Source organism: Nicotiana tomentosiformis, chromosome 8 (assembly GCF_000390325.3).
Source record: "Nicotiana tomentosiformis chromosome 8, ASM39032v3, whole genome shotgun sequence".
NCBI classification, from domain to species: Eukaryota; Viridiplantae; Streptophyta; class Magnoliopsida; order Solanales; family Solanaceae; genus Nicotiana; species Nicotiana tomentosiformis.
Window position 1 is genome coordinate 50,644,660 of NC_090819.1, and position 16,634 is coordinate 50,661,293.

At 42.4% G+C, this 16,634-nt stretch overlaps 1 protein-coding gene across 1 annotated transcript; it reads right to left on the reverse strand.

The window, feature by feature from the left end:
- Nucleotides 1-1,171: 1,171 nt before the first annotated feature.
- Nucleotides 1,172-7,001, reverse strand: LOC138897455 (uncharacterized). The gene is made up of 5 exons (XM_070183425.1): nucleotides 6,692-7,001; nucleotides 5,192-5,489; nucleotides 3,984-4,413; nucleotides 1,345-1,407; nucleotides 1,172-1,264 (listed from the first exon to the last, which is right to left on the reverse strand). The coding sequence occupies exons 1-5, from the start codon at nucleotides 6,999-7,001 to the stop codon at nucleotides 1,172-1,174; spliced, it is 1,194 nt and encodes a 397-aa protein (XP_070039526.1).
- Nucleotides 7,002-16,634: the final 9,633 nt, after the last annotated feature.

The following is a 16,634-nucleotide window of genomic DNA, read 5'->3' on the forward strand; positions in this document are numbered from 1 at the left end:
CCACGCCAGGCAGATTGTGTTGTTATGCCTGTGACCACGCCGGGCGGATAATATTGTTATGCCTGTGACCACGCCGGGCGGATTATGTTTTTATGCCTGTGACCATGCTGGGTGGATTGTGTTGTTATGCCTGCGACCACGCCAGGGGAATTGTACTATTATGTCTGTGACCACGCCGGGCAGATTCTCATATTGAGCATGTGACCACGCCGGTCTGGTAGCACGTTGAATTGGCCGTGCTTGCGTGATGATATGGATCCATCCCCCTAGGGTCACCCTCTCATGTTTCTCTCTTGATGGTGTACACGCGGATATTGAGGAAAATTGATAAGTCGTTTGGTACAGATATGGAAAGTTAGAGGAAAGTCTGGCCAGTGTTTTGTTTGGATTTGCATTTCATCTTTACTTTCAATTTCTATGGTTAATTACCTGATTTACTCGCATATCATCTTTATATGCTGTATCATTTGCTGAATAGAGAACTTGAGTAATTGTACACACACACACAGAGGGTACTTTCTGTGCTTTATGACCTGATTACTTTATTGTTCTGTACTTGTTAAATTGATGAAACTGTACAAGTTATAGTAGGTATCATTTATAATTCCTTCTTCTTTTATCTCACCGAGGTTAGTTACGATACTTATTGAGTGCATTGGATCGGTTATACTCATACTATACTTTACACTTAATTATGAAGATCCAGGTGTTGGTACCAGTTATCAATAGCAGCGTTGCTTGTTGAGCTGAGTATCGAGAGACGAGGTAGAGTTGCAATTTCTGCTCGCAGTCTTGGCTTGTCTTTTCTTAAGTATTGTTGTGTTTAGTTCAGACGATATTGTTATATAGTTTTCGGACTTGAATTCTGTTGTAGAGCTCATGACTCCGTATTTACCAGCTTCTGGAGGATTTATCTTGTATTAGCGGTATTTTGTTACATTAAGAGTTCAAACTTATGCTATTTCTATATATTTTCGTTATTTTTTGTTCTTTATTGTTATGTTTGGCTTGCCTAGCAAGTGTGTTATGCATCATCAAGACGGGTTGGGATTTTGGGGTCGTGATAGTGTCACGGCCCCAAAATCCCACCTGAGGTAGTCGTGATGACACCTAGTTCTAAGACTAGGTAAGCCTAACATTCATTGACAGCTTAACAGAATAACAAACTAAGCTAATAAAATAAACCGATAAAGCTCATAATCTCCAAAACCGGTGAAATTGAGTCATAAGCTCTATAGAATGTACTAAAATCTCTAATACAACGCTGTTTGATAATAGGATAAACAATAGTCAAGGAAATAATAGAAGGTGACTCCGAGGCCTGCGAGCGTAGAGCAGGTATACCTTGAAGTCTCCTAAAATAACTGTACGATCACTGGCGTCCGACATGAGCAGATGTACCTGGATCTGCACAAAATATATAGAAGCGTAGCATGAGTATACCACAATGGTAACCGGTAATTATCAAGCCTAACCTCGGTAGAGTAGTGACGAGGCCAGGTCAAGATAGCTACTAGGATAAGAAAACTGAACAGAGTATAGTATGGTCTAATAATGGAAAGCGAGGAAATAAATGACAATAAAGTAGTACAATAATGTAAGCTAACAACGTAGTTTAAGGCGATAAAGGCAACAACAAGTGAACATATGATGAGAACAACAAATAATCAAATACGGACAAATACAAGTAAGACAATGAAAAAACAACAAGAACTGTTCAACCAACAAGCCTTTTTAACATAAATCAACAAGAATCACAATCGAGGTATCACACCCCATAACCTTATTTCACAAATCACAATCACAATCTTCCTTATATCATCGCTTGAACCTTGCATTTATTTTGAAAACATTTTCCTGAAATAGCTACACGCGTTTTAGCTCCCTTATCTCACCGTGTGGCTTTAAGTAATTCTCTTACTAGCAACACGCGTATAAATCCCAACTTATCTCACCGCATGCATATCGATCCCTATCCTTATACCACTGCATGCGTATAATTGCCATAACACAATAATCAACTTAAACCACACATTCCCATATGCCACAACACTTGCCAAAATCAACAATATCAATGTTACCACAATATATAGCCCAGGGCTCAACCACAAGGTGTACAAGAATCTCAATAATAACAAAATGAATGAGAATTACTCAACAAGAAAAGATATCTCAACAATCAATAACTTCAACCTCAACGTGATAATAGCTTTCACAACTTCAACATCAATAAACCAACAAGAAGATATTCCCGCAAAATGACAATTTCAAGTAAGAGTAATTCAACAATGAAAGAGGTCACAAGACAATAAGAGAGGTAACGACTTTAACTAAAGCATATAAGAGCAAATATAACAATAAAAGATAGAACATGTGCTAACAACGCCAAATAGAGCATATGAGAGTAAATTTAACAATGAAAGATATAACATGTTATGACGATTTCAATTAAATACATGGAAGAAGTCTAATAATCTAAACCGGTCAAAATAATATATATAAACTAGTGTACACACTCGTCACCTCTTGTACACGTCTTTCACATAATTCAGTTAACACAATCAACCAAAATCCTAAGGGGTAGTTCCTCCACACAAAGTTAGGCAAGATACTTACCTAGCTAAATCACTCCATTAATAAGCCCTTACCACGTAAATCCACCTCCGGACGGCTCTAATCTAGCCATAATAACTTAATATCATAAACAAAATCCGTAAGAAGCAATTCCGGATATTAAAGATTCAATCATTAATAAAAATCAAAAAGTCAACTCAGAAGGTCAACCCTAGGCCCACACCTCAGAACATAACCAAACTTACAAATTTCGAACACCCATTCTGATACGAGTCCAACCATACCAAAATTATTACCATAAGAGGTATTACCCTTCGTGATTGCGAAGATCAAATTTCACCAGGTATTACCCTTCGCGATCGCGAAGAACAAATTTCACCAGCTCCCTAAACCTCTTACGGGAATACGAGGCTACAGACGCAAATGTGATGACCAAACGTCCCCAGGCTTCACGATCGCAAACCATACCTCACGACCGAAATGAACAACGCGTGCCACCACACAACCTCACCTTCCTTTTCTGCGAACGCAGCCCCACACTCGCGTTCGCGATGAACAAATACCCCAAGGCTTCATGAGTGCATCCTTCTCTTTGCAAATGTGAAGATAAAAAACCTGCTTGCCAGCAAAGACTCTACGCAGTCGCGACCCATTCTTCGCGATCGCGAATAAGGAAACCAAAAGCACAGAAATTAGCAGTTCCAACACATGAAGAAATGGTCCGAACTCAACCCGAAACACACCCGGGGCCCCCGGGACCCTGTCCGAACATACCATCAAGTCCCAAAACACCACACGAACCTACTCGATGCCTTAAATTACACCAAACAATATCAAAACAATGAATTGCACCCCAATTCAAGCCTAATGAACTAATGAACATTCAACTTCTATAACTAATGTCGAATCATATCAAACCAACTCCGAATGAGCTCAAATTTTGCATGCAAGTCCCAAGTGACACAACAGACCTATTCCAACACTCAGAACCACAATCCGAATAGGACATCAACAAAGTCAACCCTTGGTCAAACCTATCAACTTTCCAAATTATGTCAAAAAATACTAAATCAACCTACAGACGTCCGAATCAACATCCAAACATATACCTAAGTCCAAAATCACCATATGAAGCTATCAAAACCATCAAAACTCCATTCCGGAGTCGACTATACAAAAGTCAAACTCTGGTCAACTCTTCTAACTTACGCTTCCAACTTTGAGACTAAGTGTCCAATTCACCTTGAAACATTCCCGAAGACAATCCAACCACCCCGGAAAGTCACATAACCACAAATGAAGCAATAAATAGGGTAACGAGGATACAATATTCAAAATAACCGGCCGGTTCATTACATTCTCTCCCTCTTAAAACAAACGTTCGTCCTCAAACGAGGATAGAGACATACCTGTAGTGCTGAAAAGGTGAGGATAACGACTATGCATATCATCTCGATCTCCCAAGTCTCCTCCTCGACCGGTTGACCTCTCCACTGGACCTTAACTAAAACAATGTTCTTTGACCTCAACTTCTGGACTTGCTTGTCCAATATAGCCACTGACTCCTCAACATAAGTCAAATCCTTGTCCAATTGGACCGCGCTAAAATCTAATACATGTGATGGATCACCATAATACTTCGGGAGCATGGAAACATGGAACACTAGGTGAACTGCCGATAGGCTAGTTGGCAATGTAAGTTTGTAAGCCACCTCAACAACTCTCTCAAGGATCTCAAAAGGACCAATACACCTAGTGCTCAACTTGCCCTTCTTCTGAACTTTATCACTCCCTTCATGGGCAATACCCGAAGCAAAATCCTCTCTTCCACCATAAATGCTACATCACAAACCTTCTAATCAGTATAACTCTTCTGATTAGACTGTGTTGTAAGTAGCCGATCCTGAATAAACTTGAATTTCTCCAAGGCATCCAGAACCAAGTCAGTGCCCAACAACCTAGCCTCTCTCGGCTCACACCAATTAAATAGAGAATGACACTGCCTCCCATATAATGCCTCATAAGTATCCATCTGAATGCTCGATTGGTAGCTGTTGTTGTAGGAAAACTTTGGAAGCGGCAAGAACTGATCCCAAGAACCCCCGAAATCCATAACGCAAGCATGTATCATGTCTTCCAAGATCTAAATGGTGCACTCAGACTGCCCATCCGTCTGGGGTGAAATGTTGTACTTAACTCGACCCATGTGCCTAACTCACACTGCACTGCTTTCCAGAAATGCGATGTGAACTGCGTGCCTCGATCGAAGATAATGGACACCGGCACTCCATAGAGACAAACAATCTCACGGATATAGATCTGAGCCAGCTGCTCAGAAGAATAGGTAGTCACCACCGAAATGAAATGTGTCGGCTTAGTCAGTCTATCTACAATGACACACACTGAGTCAAATTTCTTCGAAGTCCGTGGGAGTCCAACAACGAAATCCATGGTAATATGCTCCCACTTCCACTCGAGAATCTCAAGTCTCTGAAGCAAACTGCCCGGCCTCTAATGCATGTACTTCACATGCTTACAGTTCAAGCACCGAGCCACATATTCCATTATATCTTTCTTCATTTTTCACCACCAATATCGCTTCCTCAAGTCCTAATACATCTTAGCGGCACCTGGATGAATGGAGTACCGCGAATTGTGGTCCTCCTCAAGAATCAACTCACGCAGCCCATCTACCTTAGGCACACATATCCGGCCCTGCATCCGCAACACCCCATCATCTCCTATAGACACCTCCTTGGCATTGACGTGCCGTACTGTGTCCTTAAGGACAAGTAAATAGGGGTCGTCATACTGACATGTTCTGATGCGCTTATACAAAGAAGATCGAAAAACCACGCAAGCAAGAACCCGGCTAGGCTCCGAAAAATCTAACCTCATAAATGATTGGCCAAATCCTAAACATCCAATGCTAGCAGTCTCTCACCAATGAGAATATATGCATGGCTGCCCACACTCTCAGTCTTTCTACTCAAGGCATAGACTACCACATTGGCCTTCTTGGGATGATATAAAATGGTGATATCATAGTCTTTTAACAGCTCTAGCCACCTCCGTTGCCTCAAGTTTAGGTCCTTTTACTTAAACAAGTGATGTAGACTCTGATGATCTGTGAATACCTCACAAGACACCCCATAGAGATAATGCTTCCAAATCTTGAATTTGTGAACAAGCGTTGCCAACTCTAAATCATGAATGGGGTAGTTATTCTCATGGGGCTTTAGCTGACGCGAAGCATAAGCAATCACCCTGCCCTCCAGCATCAAGATACATCCGATACCAATCCAAGAAGCATCATAATAAACTGTATATGAACCCGATGCTGATGGCAAGACTAGAACTGGTGTTGTGGTCAAGGCAATCTTGAGATTCTAAAAGCTCTCCTCACACTCATCGGATCACTTGAATGGAGTACCCTTCTGAGTCAGCCTGGTCAAAGAAGCTGCGATTGATGAAAACCCCTCCACAAACGGCGGTAATAGCTAGCCAAGCCTAGAAAACTCCGGATCTCAGTAGTAGAAGACGGCTTGGTCCAAATCTGAGCTACCTCCACCTTCTCGGATCCACCTTAATCCCCTCACTAGACACCACATGACCCAAAAATGCCACTGAATCAAGCCAGAACTCATACTTTGAGAATTTTGCGTATAACTTCTTCTCCCACAAGGTCTGGAGCACAATAAAAAATGCTACTCATGATCCTCCCGGCTGCGAGAATATACCACCAATGAACACGATGATGAATGAATTAAGATATGGCTGGAATACACTATTCATCAAGTGTATAAACACTTTTTGGGGTGTTGGTCAACCCAAATGACATCAGTAGAAACTCGTAGTGACCATATCGAGTCTTGAAAGCAGTCTTTGGGATATCCGAATCCCAAATCTTTAGTTGGTGATACCCTGACCTCAAGTCAATCTTTGAGAACACTCTGGCACCCTGAAGCTGGTCAAATAAGTCATCAATGCGAGGTAGTGGGTACTTGTTCTTGCTGTAACTTGGTTCAATTGCCTATAATCAATACACATTCGCGTAGTACCATCCTTCTTCTTCACAAACAAAATCGGAGCATCCCAACACTCGGCCGGATGAAACCCTTATCAAGCAATTCATGAAGTTGTTCCTTTAAATCCTTCAACTCCAGTGGTTCCATAAGATATGGTGAAATAGAAATTGGCTGAGTGCCTGGTACTAGGTCAATACCAAAATCGATATCCCTATCGGGCGGCATGCTCGGTAGGTCTGCTGGAAACACATCTAGAAAATCTCTCACCACAGGAACTGACTCAACGGTAGGAATATCAGCACTAACATCCCTCACAAAGGCAAGATATGCTTCACATCCCTTCTCAACCATTCGTTGCACCTTCAGAAAGGACACAACCCTGCTAGAAATATAATCCATTGTACAACTCTACTCTAATTGCGGCAAACCTAGCATAGCCAGTGTCACGGTCATGGCGTGACAATCCAGAATAGCGTGAATGCGTTAATCAATCCATGCCTAAGATCACGTCAAAGTCTACCATACCAAGCTGTAATAGATCAACTCTGGTCTCACAACCACTAATAGTAACTAAGCACGACTGATAGACACTGTCTACAACAATAAAATCTCCCACATGTGTGGACAAATATACATGAGCACTCAAAGAATCACGGGGTATATCCAAATACGGAGCAAACTAAGATGAGACATATGATTAAGTGGAACCCGTATCAAATAAGACTGATGCCTCCTTATGATAGACAAGAACAATACATGTGATAACATCGTCTGATGCAACTGCCTCCTTCCTACAAGGAAAAGCATTGAATCGAGCCTAGCCTCCCCCTATAGGGCGACCTCTACCCGCCAGACCTCCATCTCTAGCTGGCGGCGCAGATGGTGCGGCAACTGGAGCAGTAACCATGGCTAGTGAACCCTGTGGGCCCTGTAGAATCCATGGAGCCTGTGTAGTTTGTGGAGGTGTACCCCTCCTAATTCTGGGACAGTTCCTCGCCATATGTCTGATATCACCACACTCGAAACAAGATCTCGGTGGGCGTGGCTGCTGAAACTAACTCTGGCCTGGTTAGCTGGACAGACCGCTGAAGGCACCTCGCGTAGGAGGTGCACTGGAAAGTGGCTATACATAATGGGCAGTTTGAGACCTCGGAATAGCCGGAGCGCTGCTAGTAGCTGAAAGTGGTGAATGAACTGGGCGGTTCACATAGTCTCTTCCATGATAGGCTATAACTGGAGCGCGGACACCACTATATCCTCTAGAATCTCGAGGCCTCTTGGCCTCCCTGTGCTCCCTCTCCTAGGCCCGCATACCCTACATCCTCAGGGTGATCTCTACAACCAGCTTAAATGGGGTATCTTTCTCCAACTCCGAAGCCATACTGAACCTAATACCATAACCGAGCACTTCAATGAATCTGCCGACTCGCTCTTTAACTATAGAAACTAAGGCAGGTGCATGTCGGGACAACTTATTGAATCTGATAGCATACTCTGACACTGACATAGTCCCCTAACGCAGCTGCTCAAACTAAGCCTAAGTGAGTGGGTTTGCATCAGCTGGCCTACCCTCCTCGTAAGCCTCCCACCACCGATACGCTGCTCTTGATAGCTGAAATATAGTAAAAGTCACTCCGCTCACCTCCACAATACCCATAGTGCGGAGAATACGATGGCACGTCTCTAGAAAACCTTGCATATCCTTTGTAGTTATGCCACTGAAAGTAGGAGGATCAAACTTATTGAACCTCTCAAGTCTCCTCTGCTCCTCCTCAGATGCTGCTGACCTGACCTCATGCTGAACCGGAATAACAGGTCATGCTGGCATGAAACCCAGAACCTGATCAATATGGACCTGCTGCTCTGCAGTACGGGCCACGAGAGTCTGAGCTCCTCCCCCAGCCTGAGATGTAGCTGGAGCAACCGGGGTCAATCCCACATACGCTAGAGTACCGAACATGCTTTAGAAGTGTGTTAGGGTCTCCTGAAGTCCAGGGGTGACAACAGGCACCTCTGGTGCCTGTCCCATAATCAACGCTACTGGTGGTTCCTTAGTTGCTGCTCGGGCAGGTGCTCTGGCTGCAACACGTGCCCCTCTTTAGCCTCTACCTCGGCCACGACCTCACTCAACTCTAGCAGGGGGTGCGGGTGTCTAACCATCTGATCTAGCATTGCGTGTCCTCACCATCTAAGAGAATAGAAAGACAAAGGCTCAGATTTCGAAATCAACAAATCCATATGATAAAGAATCAAAGAAGAGGAATTTTCTAACAGTTTTGTAGCCTCTCGAAGATAAGTACAGACGTATCTGTACTGATCCGCAAGACTCTACTAAACTTGCTTATGGCTCGTAACACCTATGAACCTAGAGTTCTCATACCAACTTGTCATGACCCCAAAATCCCACCTGCGTTAGTCGTGATGGCACTTAGTCTCTAAGACTATGTAAGCCTAACATTCATTGATAACTTAACAGAATAACAAACTAAGATAATAAAATAAATCGATAAAGCTCATAATAACTCCATAAACAAACATCAGTAACAAAATCCCAAAACCCGGTAGAACTGAGTCTTAAGCTTTACAAAATGTACTAAAATCTCTAATACAATGCTATCTGATAATATGATAAACAGTTGTAAAGTAAATAACAGAAGGTGACTCCGAGGCCTGCGAGTGTCGAGCATGTATACATTGAAGTATCCGGAAGTAACTGTATGATCACTAGCGTTCGGCACGAGTAGATGTACCCGGATCTGCAAAAACATGTGCAGAAGCGTAGCATAAGTACGCCACAACGGTACCCCGTAAGTATCAAGCTTAACCTCGGTAGAGTAGTGACGAGGCCAGGTCAAAACACCTAAATGGATACGAAAATTGAATAGAGTATAGTATAGTCTAATAATGGAAAGCGAGGAAATAAATGACAATAAAGTAGTACAATAATATAAGCTAACAATGGAATTTAAGGTGATATAGGCAACAAAAAGTGAACACATAATGAGAACAACAAGTAATCAAATACGGACAAAGACAAGTAAGACAACGAAGAAACAACAAGAATTGTTTAACCAACAAGCCTTTTCAACATAGAATGTACAACAAGAATCACAACCGAGGTACCATACCTCATAACCTCATTTCACAAATCACAATCACAATCTTTCTTATATCACCGCGTGGACCTTGCATTTATTTTGAAAACATTTTCCTGAAATAGCTACACGCGTTTTAGCCCCCTTATCTCACCGTGTGGCTTCAAATAATTCCTTTACTAGAAACACATGTATAAATTCCACCTTATCTTATCGCATGCATTTCAATACCCGCCATTATACCACCACATGTGTATCAATATCACAACACAATAATCAACTTGCACAACACGTGCCCAAATGCCACACCACTTGCAAAAATCAACAATACGAATGTCACCACAAAATATATCCTATGGCTCAACCACAATGTGTACAAGAATCTCGATAATAACAAAATGAATGAGAATTACTTAACAAGGAAAGATATCTCAACAATCAACAGCTTCAACCTCAATGTGATAATAACTTTCACAACTTCAACATCAATTACCCAACAAGAAGATATTCCCACGAAATGACAACTTCAAGTAAGAGTAATTCAACAATGAAAGAGGTCACAGAACAATAAGAGAGGTAACAACTTCAACTAAAGCATATAAGGGCAAATATAATAATAAAAGATAGAACATGTGCTAACAACAACAAATAGAACATATGAGATAAATTTAACAATGAAAGATATAACATGTTATGATGATTTTGAATTAAATGCATGGAAGAAGTCTAAAAGTATAAGCCGGTCAAAATACCACATATAAGCCTGTGTACATGTCTTCCACATAATCCAATTAACACAATCAACCTAACTTTTAAGGGGTAGTTCCCTCCCCCCCTCCCCCCCACAAAGTTAGGCAAGATACTTACCTCAAACAGGCTAAAGCACTCCACTAATAAGCCCTTACTGCGTAAATCCAACTCTGAACGACTTGAATCTAGCCAAAATAACTTAATATCATAAATAAAAGCCATATGAAGCAATTCTGGACAATAAAGATTCAATCTTTAATGAAAACCAAAAAGTCAACTCAAAAAGTCAATCCTGAGTTCGCACCTCGGAACACGACCAAACTTACAAATTCCGAACACCCATTCTGATACGAGTCTAACCATACCAAAATATAACCAATTTTGACCTCATATCGACCTTCAAATCCTCAAAGGAATCATGAATAATGAAAAAATGCGAGCCAAAAACTTTTACCCCGATCCAAACCATGAAAATACCCTCCAAAATCGCCCAAAATCAAGCTCTACAACTCAAAGTATGTTAAAATGAACCAAACCCTCGAAATAGAGTACTATATAATCTGCTCAGGTATTACCCTTTGCTATTGCGAAAAACAAATTTCACCAGCTCCCTAAACCTCTTACGCGAACGCGAGGCAGATGCGAACACGATAACCAAACGTCCACAGGCTTCTCCATCGTGGACCAGACCTCTCGACCGCGATGAACAATGCATGCCACCACACAGCTTCATATTCATTCTACACGAACGAGATCCTACACTCGTGTACACGATGAACAAACACCCCAAGGATTCGCGAATGTGAAGAGAAAAAACCCGCCTTCCAGCAGAGACTCTACGTGGTCGCGACCCATTCTTGCGATCACGAAGAAGGAAACTAGAAGCACATAAATCAGCAGTTCCAACACTTTAAGAAATGGTCCGAACTCAATCCAAAACACACCCGGGGCCCCGGGGGCATCGGGTATGTTTTGGATGGGTTTCAGATTCATTTTTGGGCTTAGTGCATGACTGTATGTTTTCTGATTTCTGTTGCTTTCGCACCTGCGAAGGGATGACCACATATGCGGGTCCACAAATGCAGATATGGAGCTGCAAAATTGAAGCTAGGCAGGTTAAGCTGGGTCCACAGATGCGGAGGATTTTTCGCAGAAGCAGGTGCGCTTCTGTGATAAGAGGTCCACAGAAGCGGGTCCGTAGGTGCGAGGACGAGGTCGCCGAAGCGGAAAGTCGGTCCTTATAGGGGGATTGTAAATGCTGCCATTTTGACCACAAATGTGGTACTGCAGAAGCAGACAAGTGACCACAGATGCAGAATCGCTGGCAATGTTATATTTCGAAGGGTTTGATTGTTTTCTCATTTTGGGAGTTGTGGAGCTCGACTAGGGGCGAGTGTTGGGAGACATTTCACTACAACTGAAGAGATAAGTGAAGTTTATTCAATTTTGATGAAAGATATTGATTACCCATGGATTATTTCATCTAATTTATGTAAATTTAAGGTAGAATTTTGGGATTTTTTATCGTTATTTTGGAAAGTGAGATTTGATGATTTGAGGGTCGATTTGAAGTTGGAATTGGATGAAAAACATATATTTAGACTCGTATTGAAATGAGATTTGGAATTGTGTGTGCTTTGTTGTGTTCCGAGGTGCGGGCCCTGGGTTGTCTGTTTGGGTTGACTTTGCATATTTGATTCGAGCTCTTAGATTTATCATTTGAAATTATTCTCGATGGCTTCTATTGATGATATTAAGTTGTTTTGACTAGATACGGGTCGCTCGGAGGCCGATTCATGTGAGAAGGGCTATTTGAAGTATTGATTCCCGCATTTTGAGGTAAGTAACATATCTAAACTTGGATTTGAGGGTAATTATCCCTGAGAACTAAAATATTTGAGATGTGTCGGTGGAGACGCACGTGCTAGGTGAAAGGGCGTGTGTGCGTGTACCAGGGTATTCATGATTAGGGTAGACTTTAGACCATTGCGGGACTTGTTTTGCCATCATGCCTCATTATATTCATATTTTCTCTACCCATATGATTATTTGAGCGATGATTCATGTTAGAAATCATGCCTAGGCTATGTCATTATTTGTTTGAGATAAAATGGGTCTATTCTTGATGTTTTGAGCTGTTTTGCCTAAATTGTAATTATATCCTTAGTCATAATTCTTTATTTCCGTGTCATATCTCATTCTCTATATATTATTTGTTTATTACATCACATGTTGTTGTTGTTGTTGTTGTTGTTATCTATATGTGATATTGTTTGTGTTGAGTTCTATGAGATTGTGAGCCCTTGAGACTGGAGAGGTTGATGACTGATGTGGGCCATAGAGCCGTGCTGTGAGTTATATTTGGATCAGATTGCATGCCACAATAGAGTGATATTTGGATCAGGTTGCATGCCGCAACGGATTAATATATGGATCGGGTTACATGCCGCAACGGTTATATTGAATAGCGCTTGAGTCAGGATCCGTCCCGCAGGAGTATGATATTACAGTGAACGCAGGCACAGAGATATATGTGCTTTGGTGAGGGGCATTTATGTTAGGCACCCATACAATGCTACGTGTAGTTGTGTTTAATGGTGAGGGGCCTTGTGCCAGGCACCGCGAGCGTGCTAAGTGTGGTTATTCTTGATGGTTTCACTGTGATGATATTGATTTGACATGTATATTTGACATGTAGGGATGGAGATGTACTTTCCTCATACTAGTTGGTAAAAGAAATGTCTTATATGTGTTGGGATTTGACTGTTATAGTTAGAAAGCATGTTAAATTCCTATAATTATGAACGAGCTGAACATGACATCATTGAGTTATTTACTTTCACTGTTTCCTTTACATCCTGAGCTGTTATTGATTATTGATGTTGGTTACTAACTGTTTCTTCCGAGCTCGTCACTGATTTTAGCTCAAGGTTAGATTTATTACTTAATAAGTACGTGGGGTCAGTTGTACTCACACTACACTCTGCACTTCATGTGTAGATCTAGGTACTTCTGGGTGCGTCGATTGCTAGAGTTCATACCGGTACCATTTGAGGAGACTACGAGGTAGCTGCTGTGTTGTTCGCCGACCTTGGAGTTCTCTTTTATTTATTTCTGTTATTATTATTCTATCGTTCAGACAGTTGTATTGAGGATTTGGCCTTGTATTATGACATTATCAGTAGTGCTCATGTACTCGTTGACACCAGATCATTGGGATGGTTGTAGTAGTATTATCGTTGTTTTCCCAATTATTTCATGATATTTTTGTTGTTGAGATTATTAAGTTCTGCTTTATTGAGCTTATTGTTATTGTGAAACTGTTGGCTTGCCTAGCAAGTGGTGTTATGCATCGTCGCGGCTCCGGTGGGAGTTGGGTCATGACAAGTTGGTATCAGAGCATTAGATTGCCTAGGTCTCACGGGTCATAAGCAAGTTTAGTGGATTCTTGTTTATTGGTATAGAGACGTCTGTGCTTATCTTCGAGAGGCTACCGAACAACTAGGAAACTTCACTTTCTTGCGTTCTTGTGTGGATTTCTTAATTCCGAAATTTGAACCTTTACTCTTTTATTCTCTCATAGATGGTGAGGACACATTCAACTGATCATGCACCAGTACCACCAGTCTGAGCCCCGAGAGTCCGGGGCCGAGGTAGAGGCCAAGGTGGGGCTCGCACTATAGCTAGAGCAACACCCGTAGAGCTATCAGTTGCCCTAGTGGAGGAGCAAGTTCCGGATACTGTTGAACCGGTAGGACCAGCTCAGACACCAACAGTGCCTATTGCTATACCTGCTCTTCAGGAGACTTTGGCTCAGATCTTGAGTGTGTGCATAAGCTTGGCTCAGGCGGGTATGATACCACTTGTACCAGCTACCTCATAGGCTGGTAGGAGCCCGGACTCCTGCCGCTTGTACACCGAAGCAGGTAGCTCAAGGTTATCAGACACCAGGAGTGTTGCTAGTTCAACCAGTTGTTATTTCTTGGGCCGAGGTTGGTCCACTATATTTGATGAGGAGCAGAAGAGGTTTGAGCGGTTTAATAGGTTTAACCCTCCCGAGTTCAGTGGAGCAGAGTTAGAGGAAGCTCAGGGTTTTCTAGATCGGTGTCATCAGATTCTTTGCACAGCGGGTATTATGGACACTAGTGGAGTTATCGTTACTACTTTTCAGCTTACAAGGGTAGCCTACAGATGGTGGCAGACCTATGAGTCAGGCAGGCCAGCTTATGCAACACCACTTACATGGCATGAGATCTCAACTCTCTTCTTAGAGAAGTTTGTTCCACGGACTCGTAAAGAGGAGTTGCGTAGGGAGTTTGAGCAGCTACACAAAGAAGATATGATTGTGACCCACTATGAGATGATATTCATAGATTTTGCTTTTCATGCAGTATGGTTGTTCCCACGGAGAGAGAGAGGATCAGGAGGTTCATTGATAGCCTCAACTATGGTCTATGTTATAGTTTGGCTCGAGATGCCGAGATGGATGCTAAGTTTGAATAGGTGGTTGAGATTGCTAAGCGGTTGAAGTAGGTTCGCAGGGCTGAGCGAGGGGAGCGGGAGGCCAAGAGGCCCTATGGTTCAGGTGGTTTTAGCAATGCCTCGTCTGGAGGCCAGGCACATCACAACAGAGGTTGTCCTTTTAGGCCCGCTCAGTCAGCTCATCAAATTCCTCATGGTTCGTCAGCTAGCCACAGGTCATATAGTGCTCACCCAGTGCAGTCATCATTCAGTGCACTCCCAGCTCACAGTTCATATCGCACTCCGTTAGTTCAATGTTCATCAGTATCGGGCTCTTCTAACGGTTATTCTAGTTCACGGGGTCCGATTCAGGCCCCACAATGATCCCTAGGATGAGGTTTCTACGCGTGTGGGTAGTTGGGGCATGTGAGGAAGTGTTGTCGTCGTCTTCTCAGAGGTCTCGTGAAGCAGGGAGGTCAGACTATGAATCCTATACTAGTTGCTACACCACCTGCTCAACCAACTCAGGGTGGAGGTCGTGTGGGTCGTGGTCGCCCTAGAGGGAGAGGTCAGTCAGGCGGTGATCAGGCCCGTTGCTATGTATTTCCGACTAGGCCAGAGGCAGGTGCTTCTGACGCCGTCATCAAAGGTAATTTTTTCGTGTGCCACATGGATGCTTCAGTGTTATTTAACCTTGGTTCCACTTATTCATATGTGTCATCATACTTTGCTCGTTATTTGGATATGAATCGTGATTCTTTAGATATGTCTGTTCATGTATCTACACTGGTGGTGATTCGATTATGGTGGACCACGTATATCGATCGTGTGTCGTTACCATTGGAGGTTATGAGACCAGAGTTAATATTTAACTACTTAGCATGGTTGATATTTACGTGATTTTGGCATGGACTGGTTGTCATCATATCACGCTATTCTTGAATGGCATACTAAAACCATAACATTGGCGATGCTGGGGTTGCCAAGGTTGGAGTGGAGTGGCTCCCTAGATCATGTACCTAGTAGAGTGGTTTCATATTTGAAAGCTCAACGAATGGTTGAGAAGGGGTGTTTGTCATATTTGGCCTTTGTGAGGGATGTTAGTGCTGATACTCCTACCGTTTAGTCAGTTTTGGTAGTGAGGGAGTTTCCAGATGTATTTCCAGCAAACCTGTTGGGCATGCCACCGGACAAGGATATTGATTTTGGTATTGACCTGGTGTTGGGCACTCAACCCATCTCTATTCAATCATATCGCATGGCACCAGTAGAGTTGAAGGAATTGAAGGAACAACTTCAGGAATTGCTTGATAAGGGTTTCATTAGACCAAGTGTTTCGCCTTGGGCTACTACAATTCTATTTGTTAAGAAGAAAGACGACTCTACGAGGATATGTATTGACTACAGGTAGCTGAACAAAGATACAGTCAAGAACAAGTACTCACAACCGCGTATTAATAATTTGTTTGATCAGCTTCAGGGTGCTAGGGTATTCTCGAAGATTGATTTGAGATTAGGGTACCATCGGTTGAAGATTCGGGCTTCAGATATTCTGAAGACAACTTTCAGGACCCGCTATGGTCACTATAAGTTTGTGGTGATGTCTTTTGGGTTGATCAATGCCCCAACAGCTTTTATGCACTTGATGAACAACATATTTCAGGCCTATCTTGATTCCTTCAACATAGTTTTCATTGATGATATATTGGTGTATTCTCACAATAGG

What these genes read in the sequence shown, in the direction of transcription:
- LOC138897455 (XM_070183425.1), bottom strand. Translation starts at nt 7,001, where the DNA reads ATGGATTATATTTCTAGCAGGGTTGTGTCCTTTCTGAAGGTGCAACGA. An exon ending in TCACCTTTTCAGCACTACAG is followed by an intron (nt 1,408 to 3,983) that starts GTATGTCTCTAT and finishes TATTTTGTGCAG; the next exon opens with ATCCAGGTACATCTGCTCAT. An exon ending in TTATTTTAGGAGACTTCAAG is followed by an intron (nt 1,265 to 1,344) that starts GTATACCTGCTC and finishes ATTATCAAACAG; the next exon opens with CGTTGTATTAGAGATTTTAG.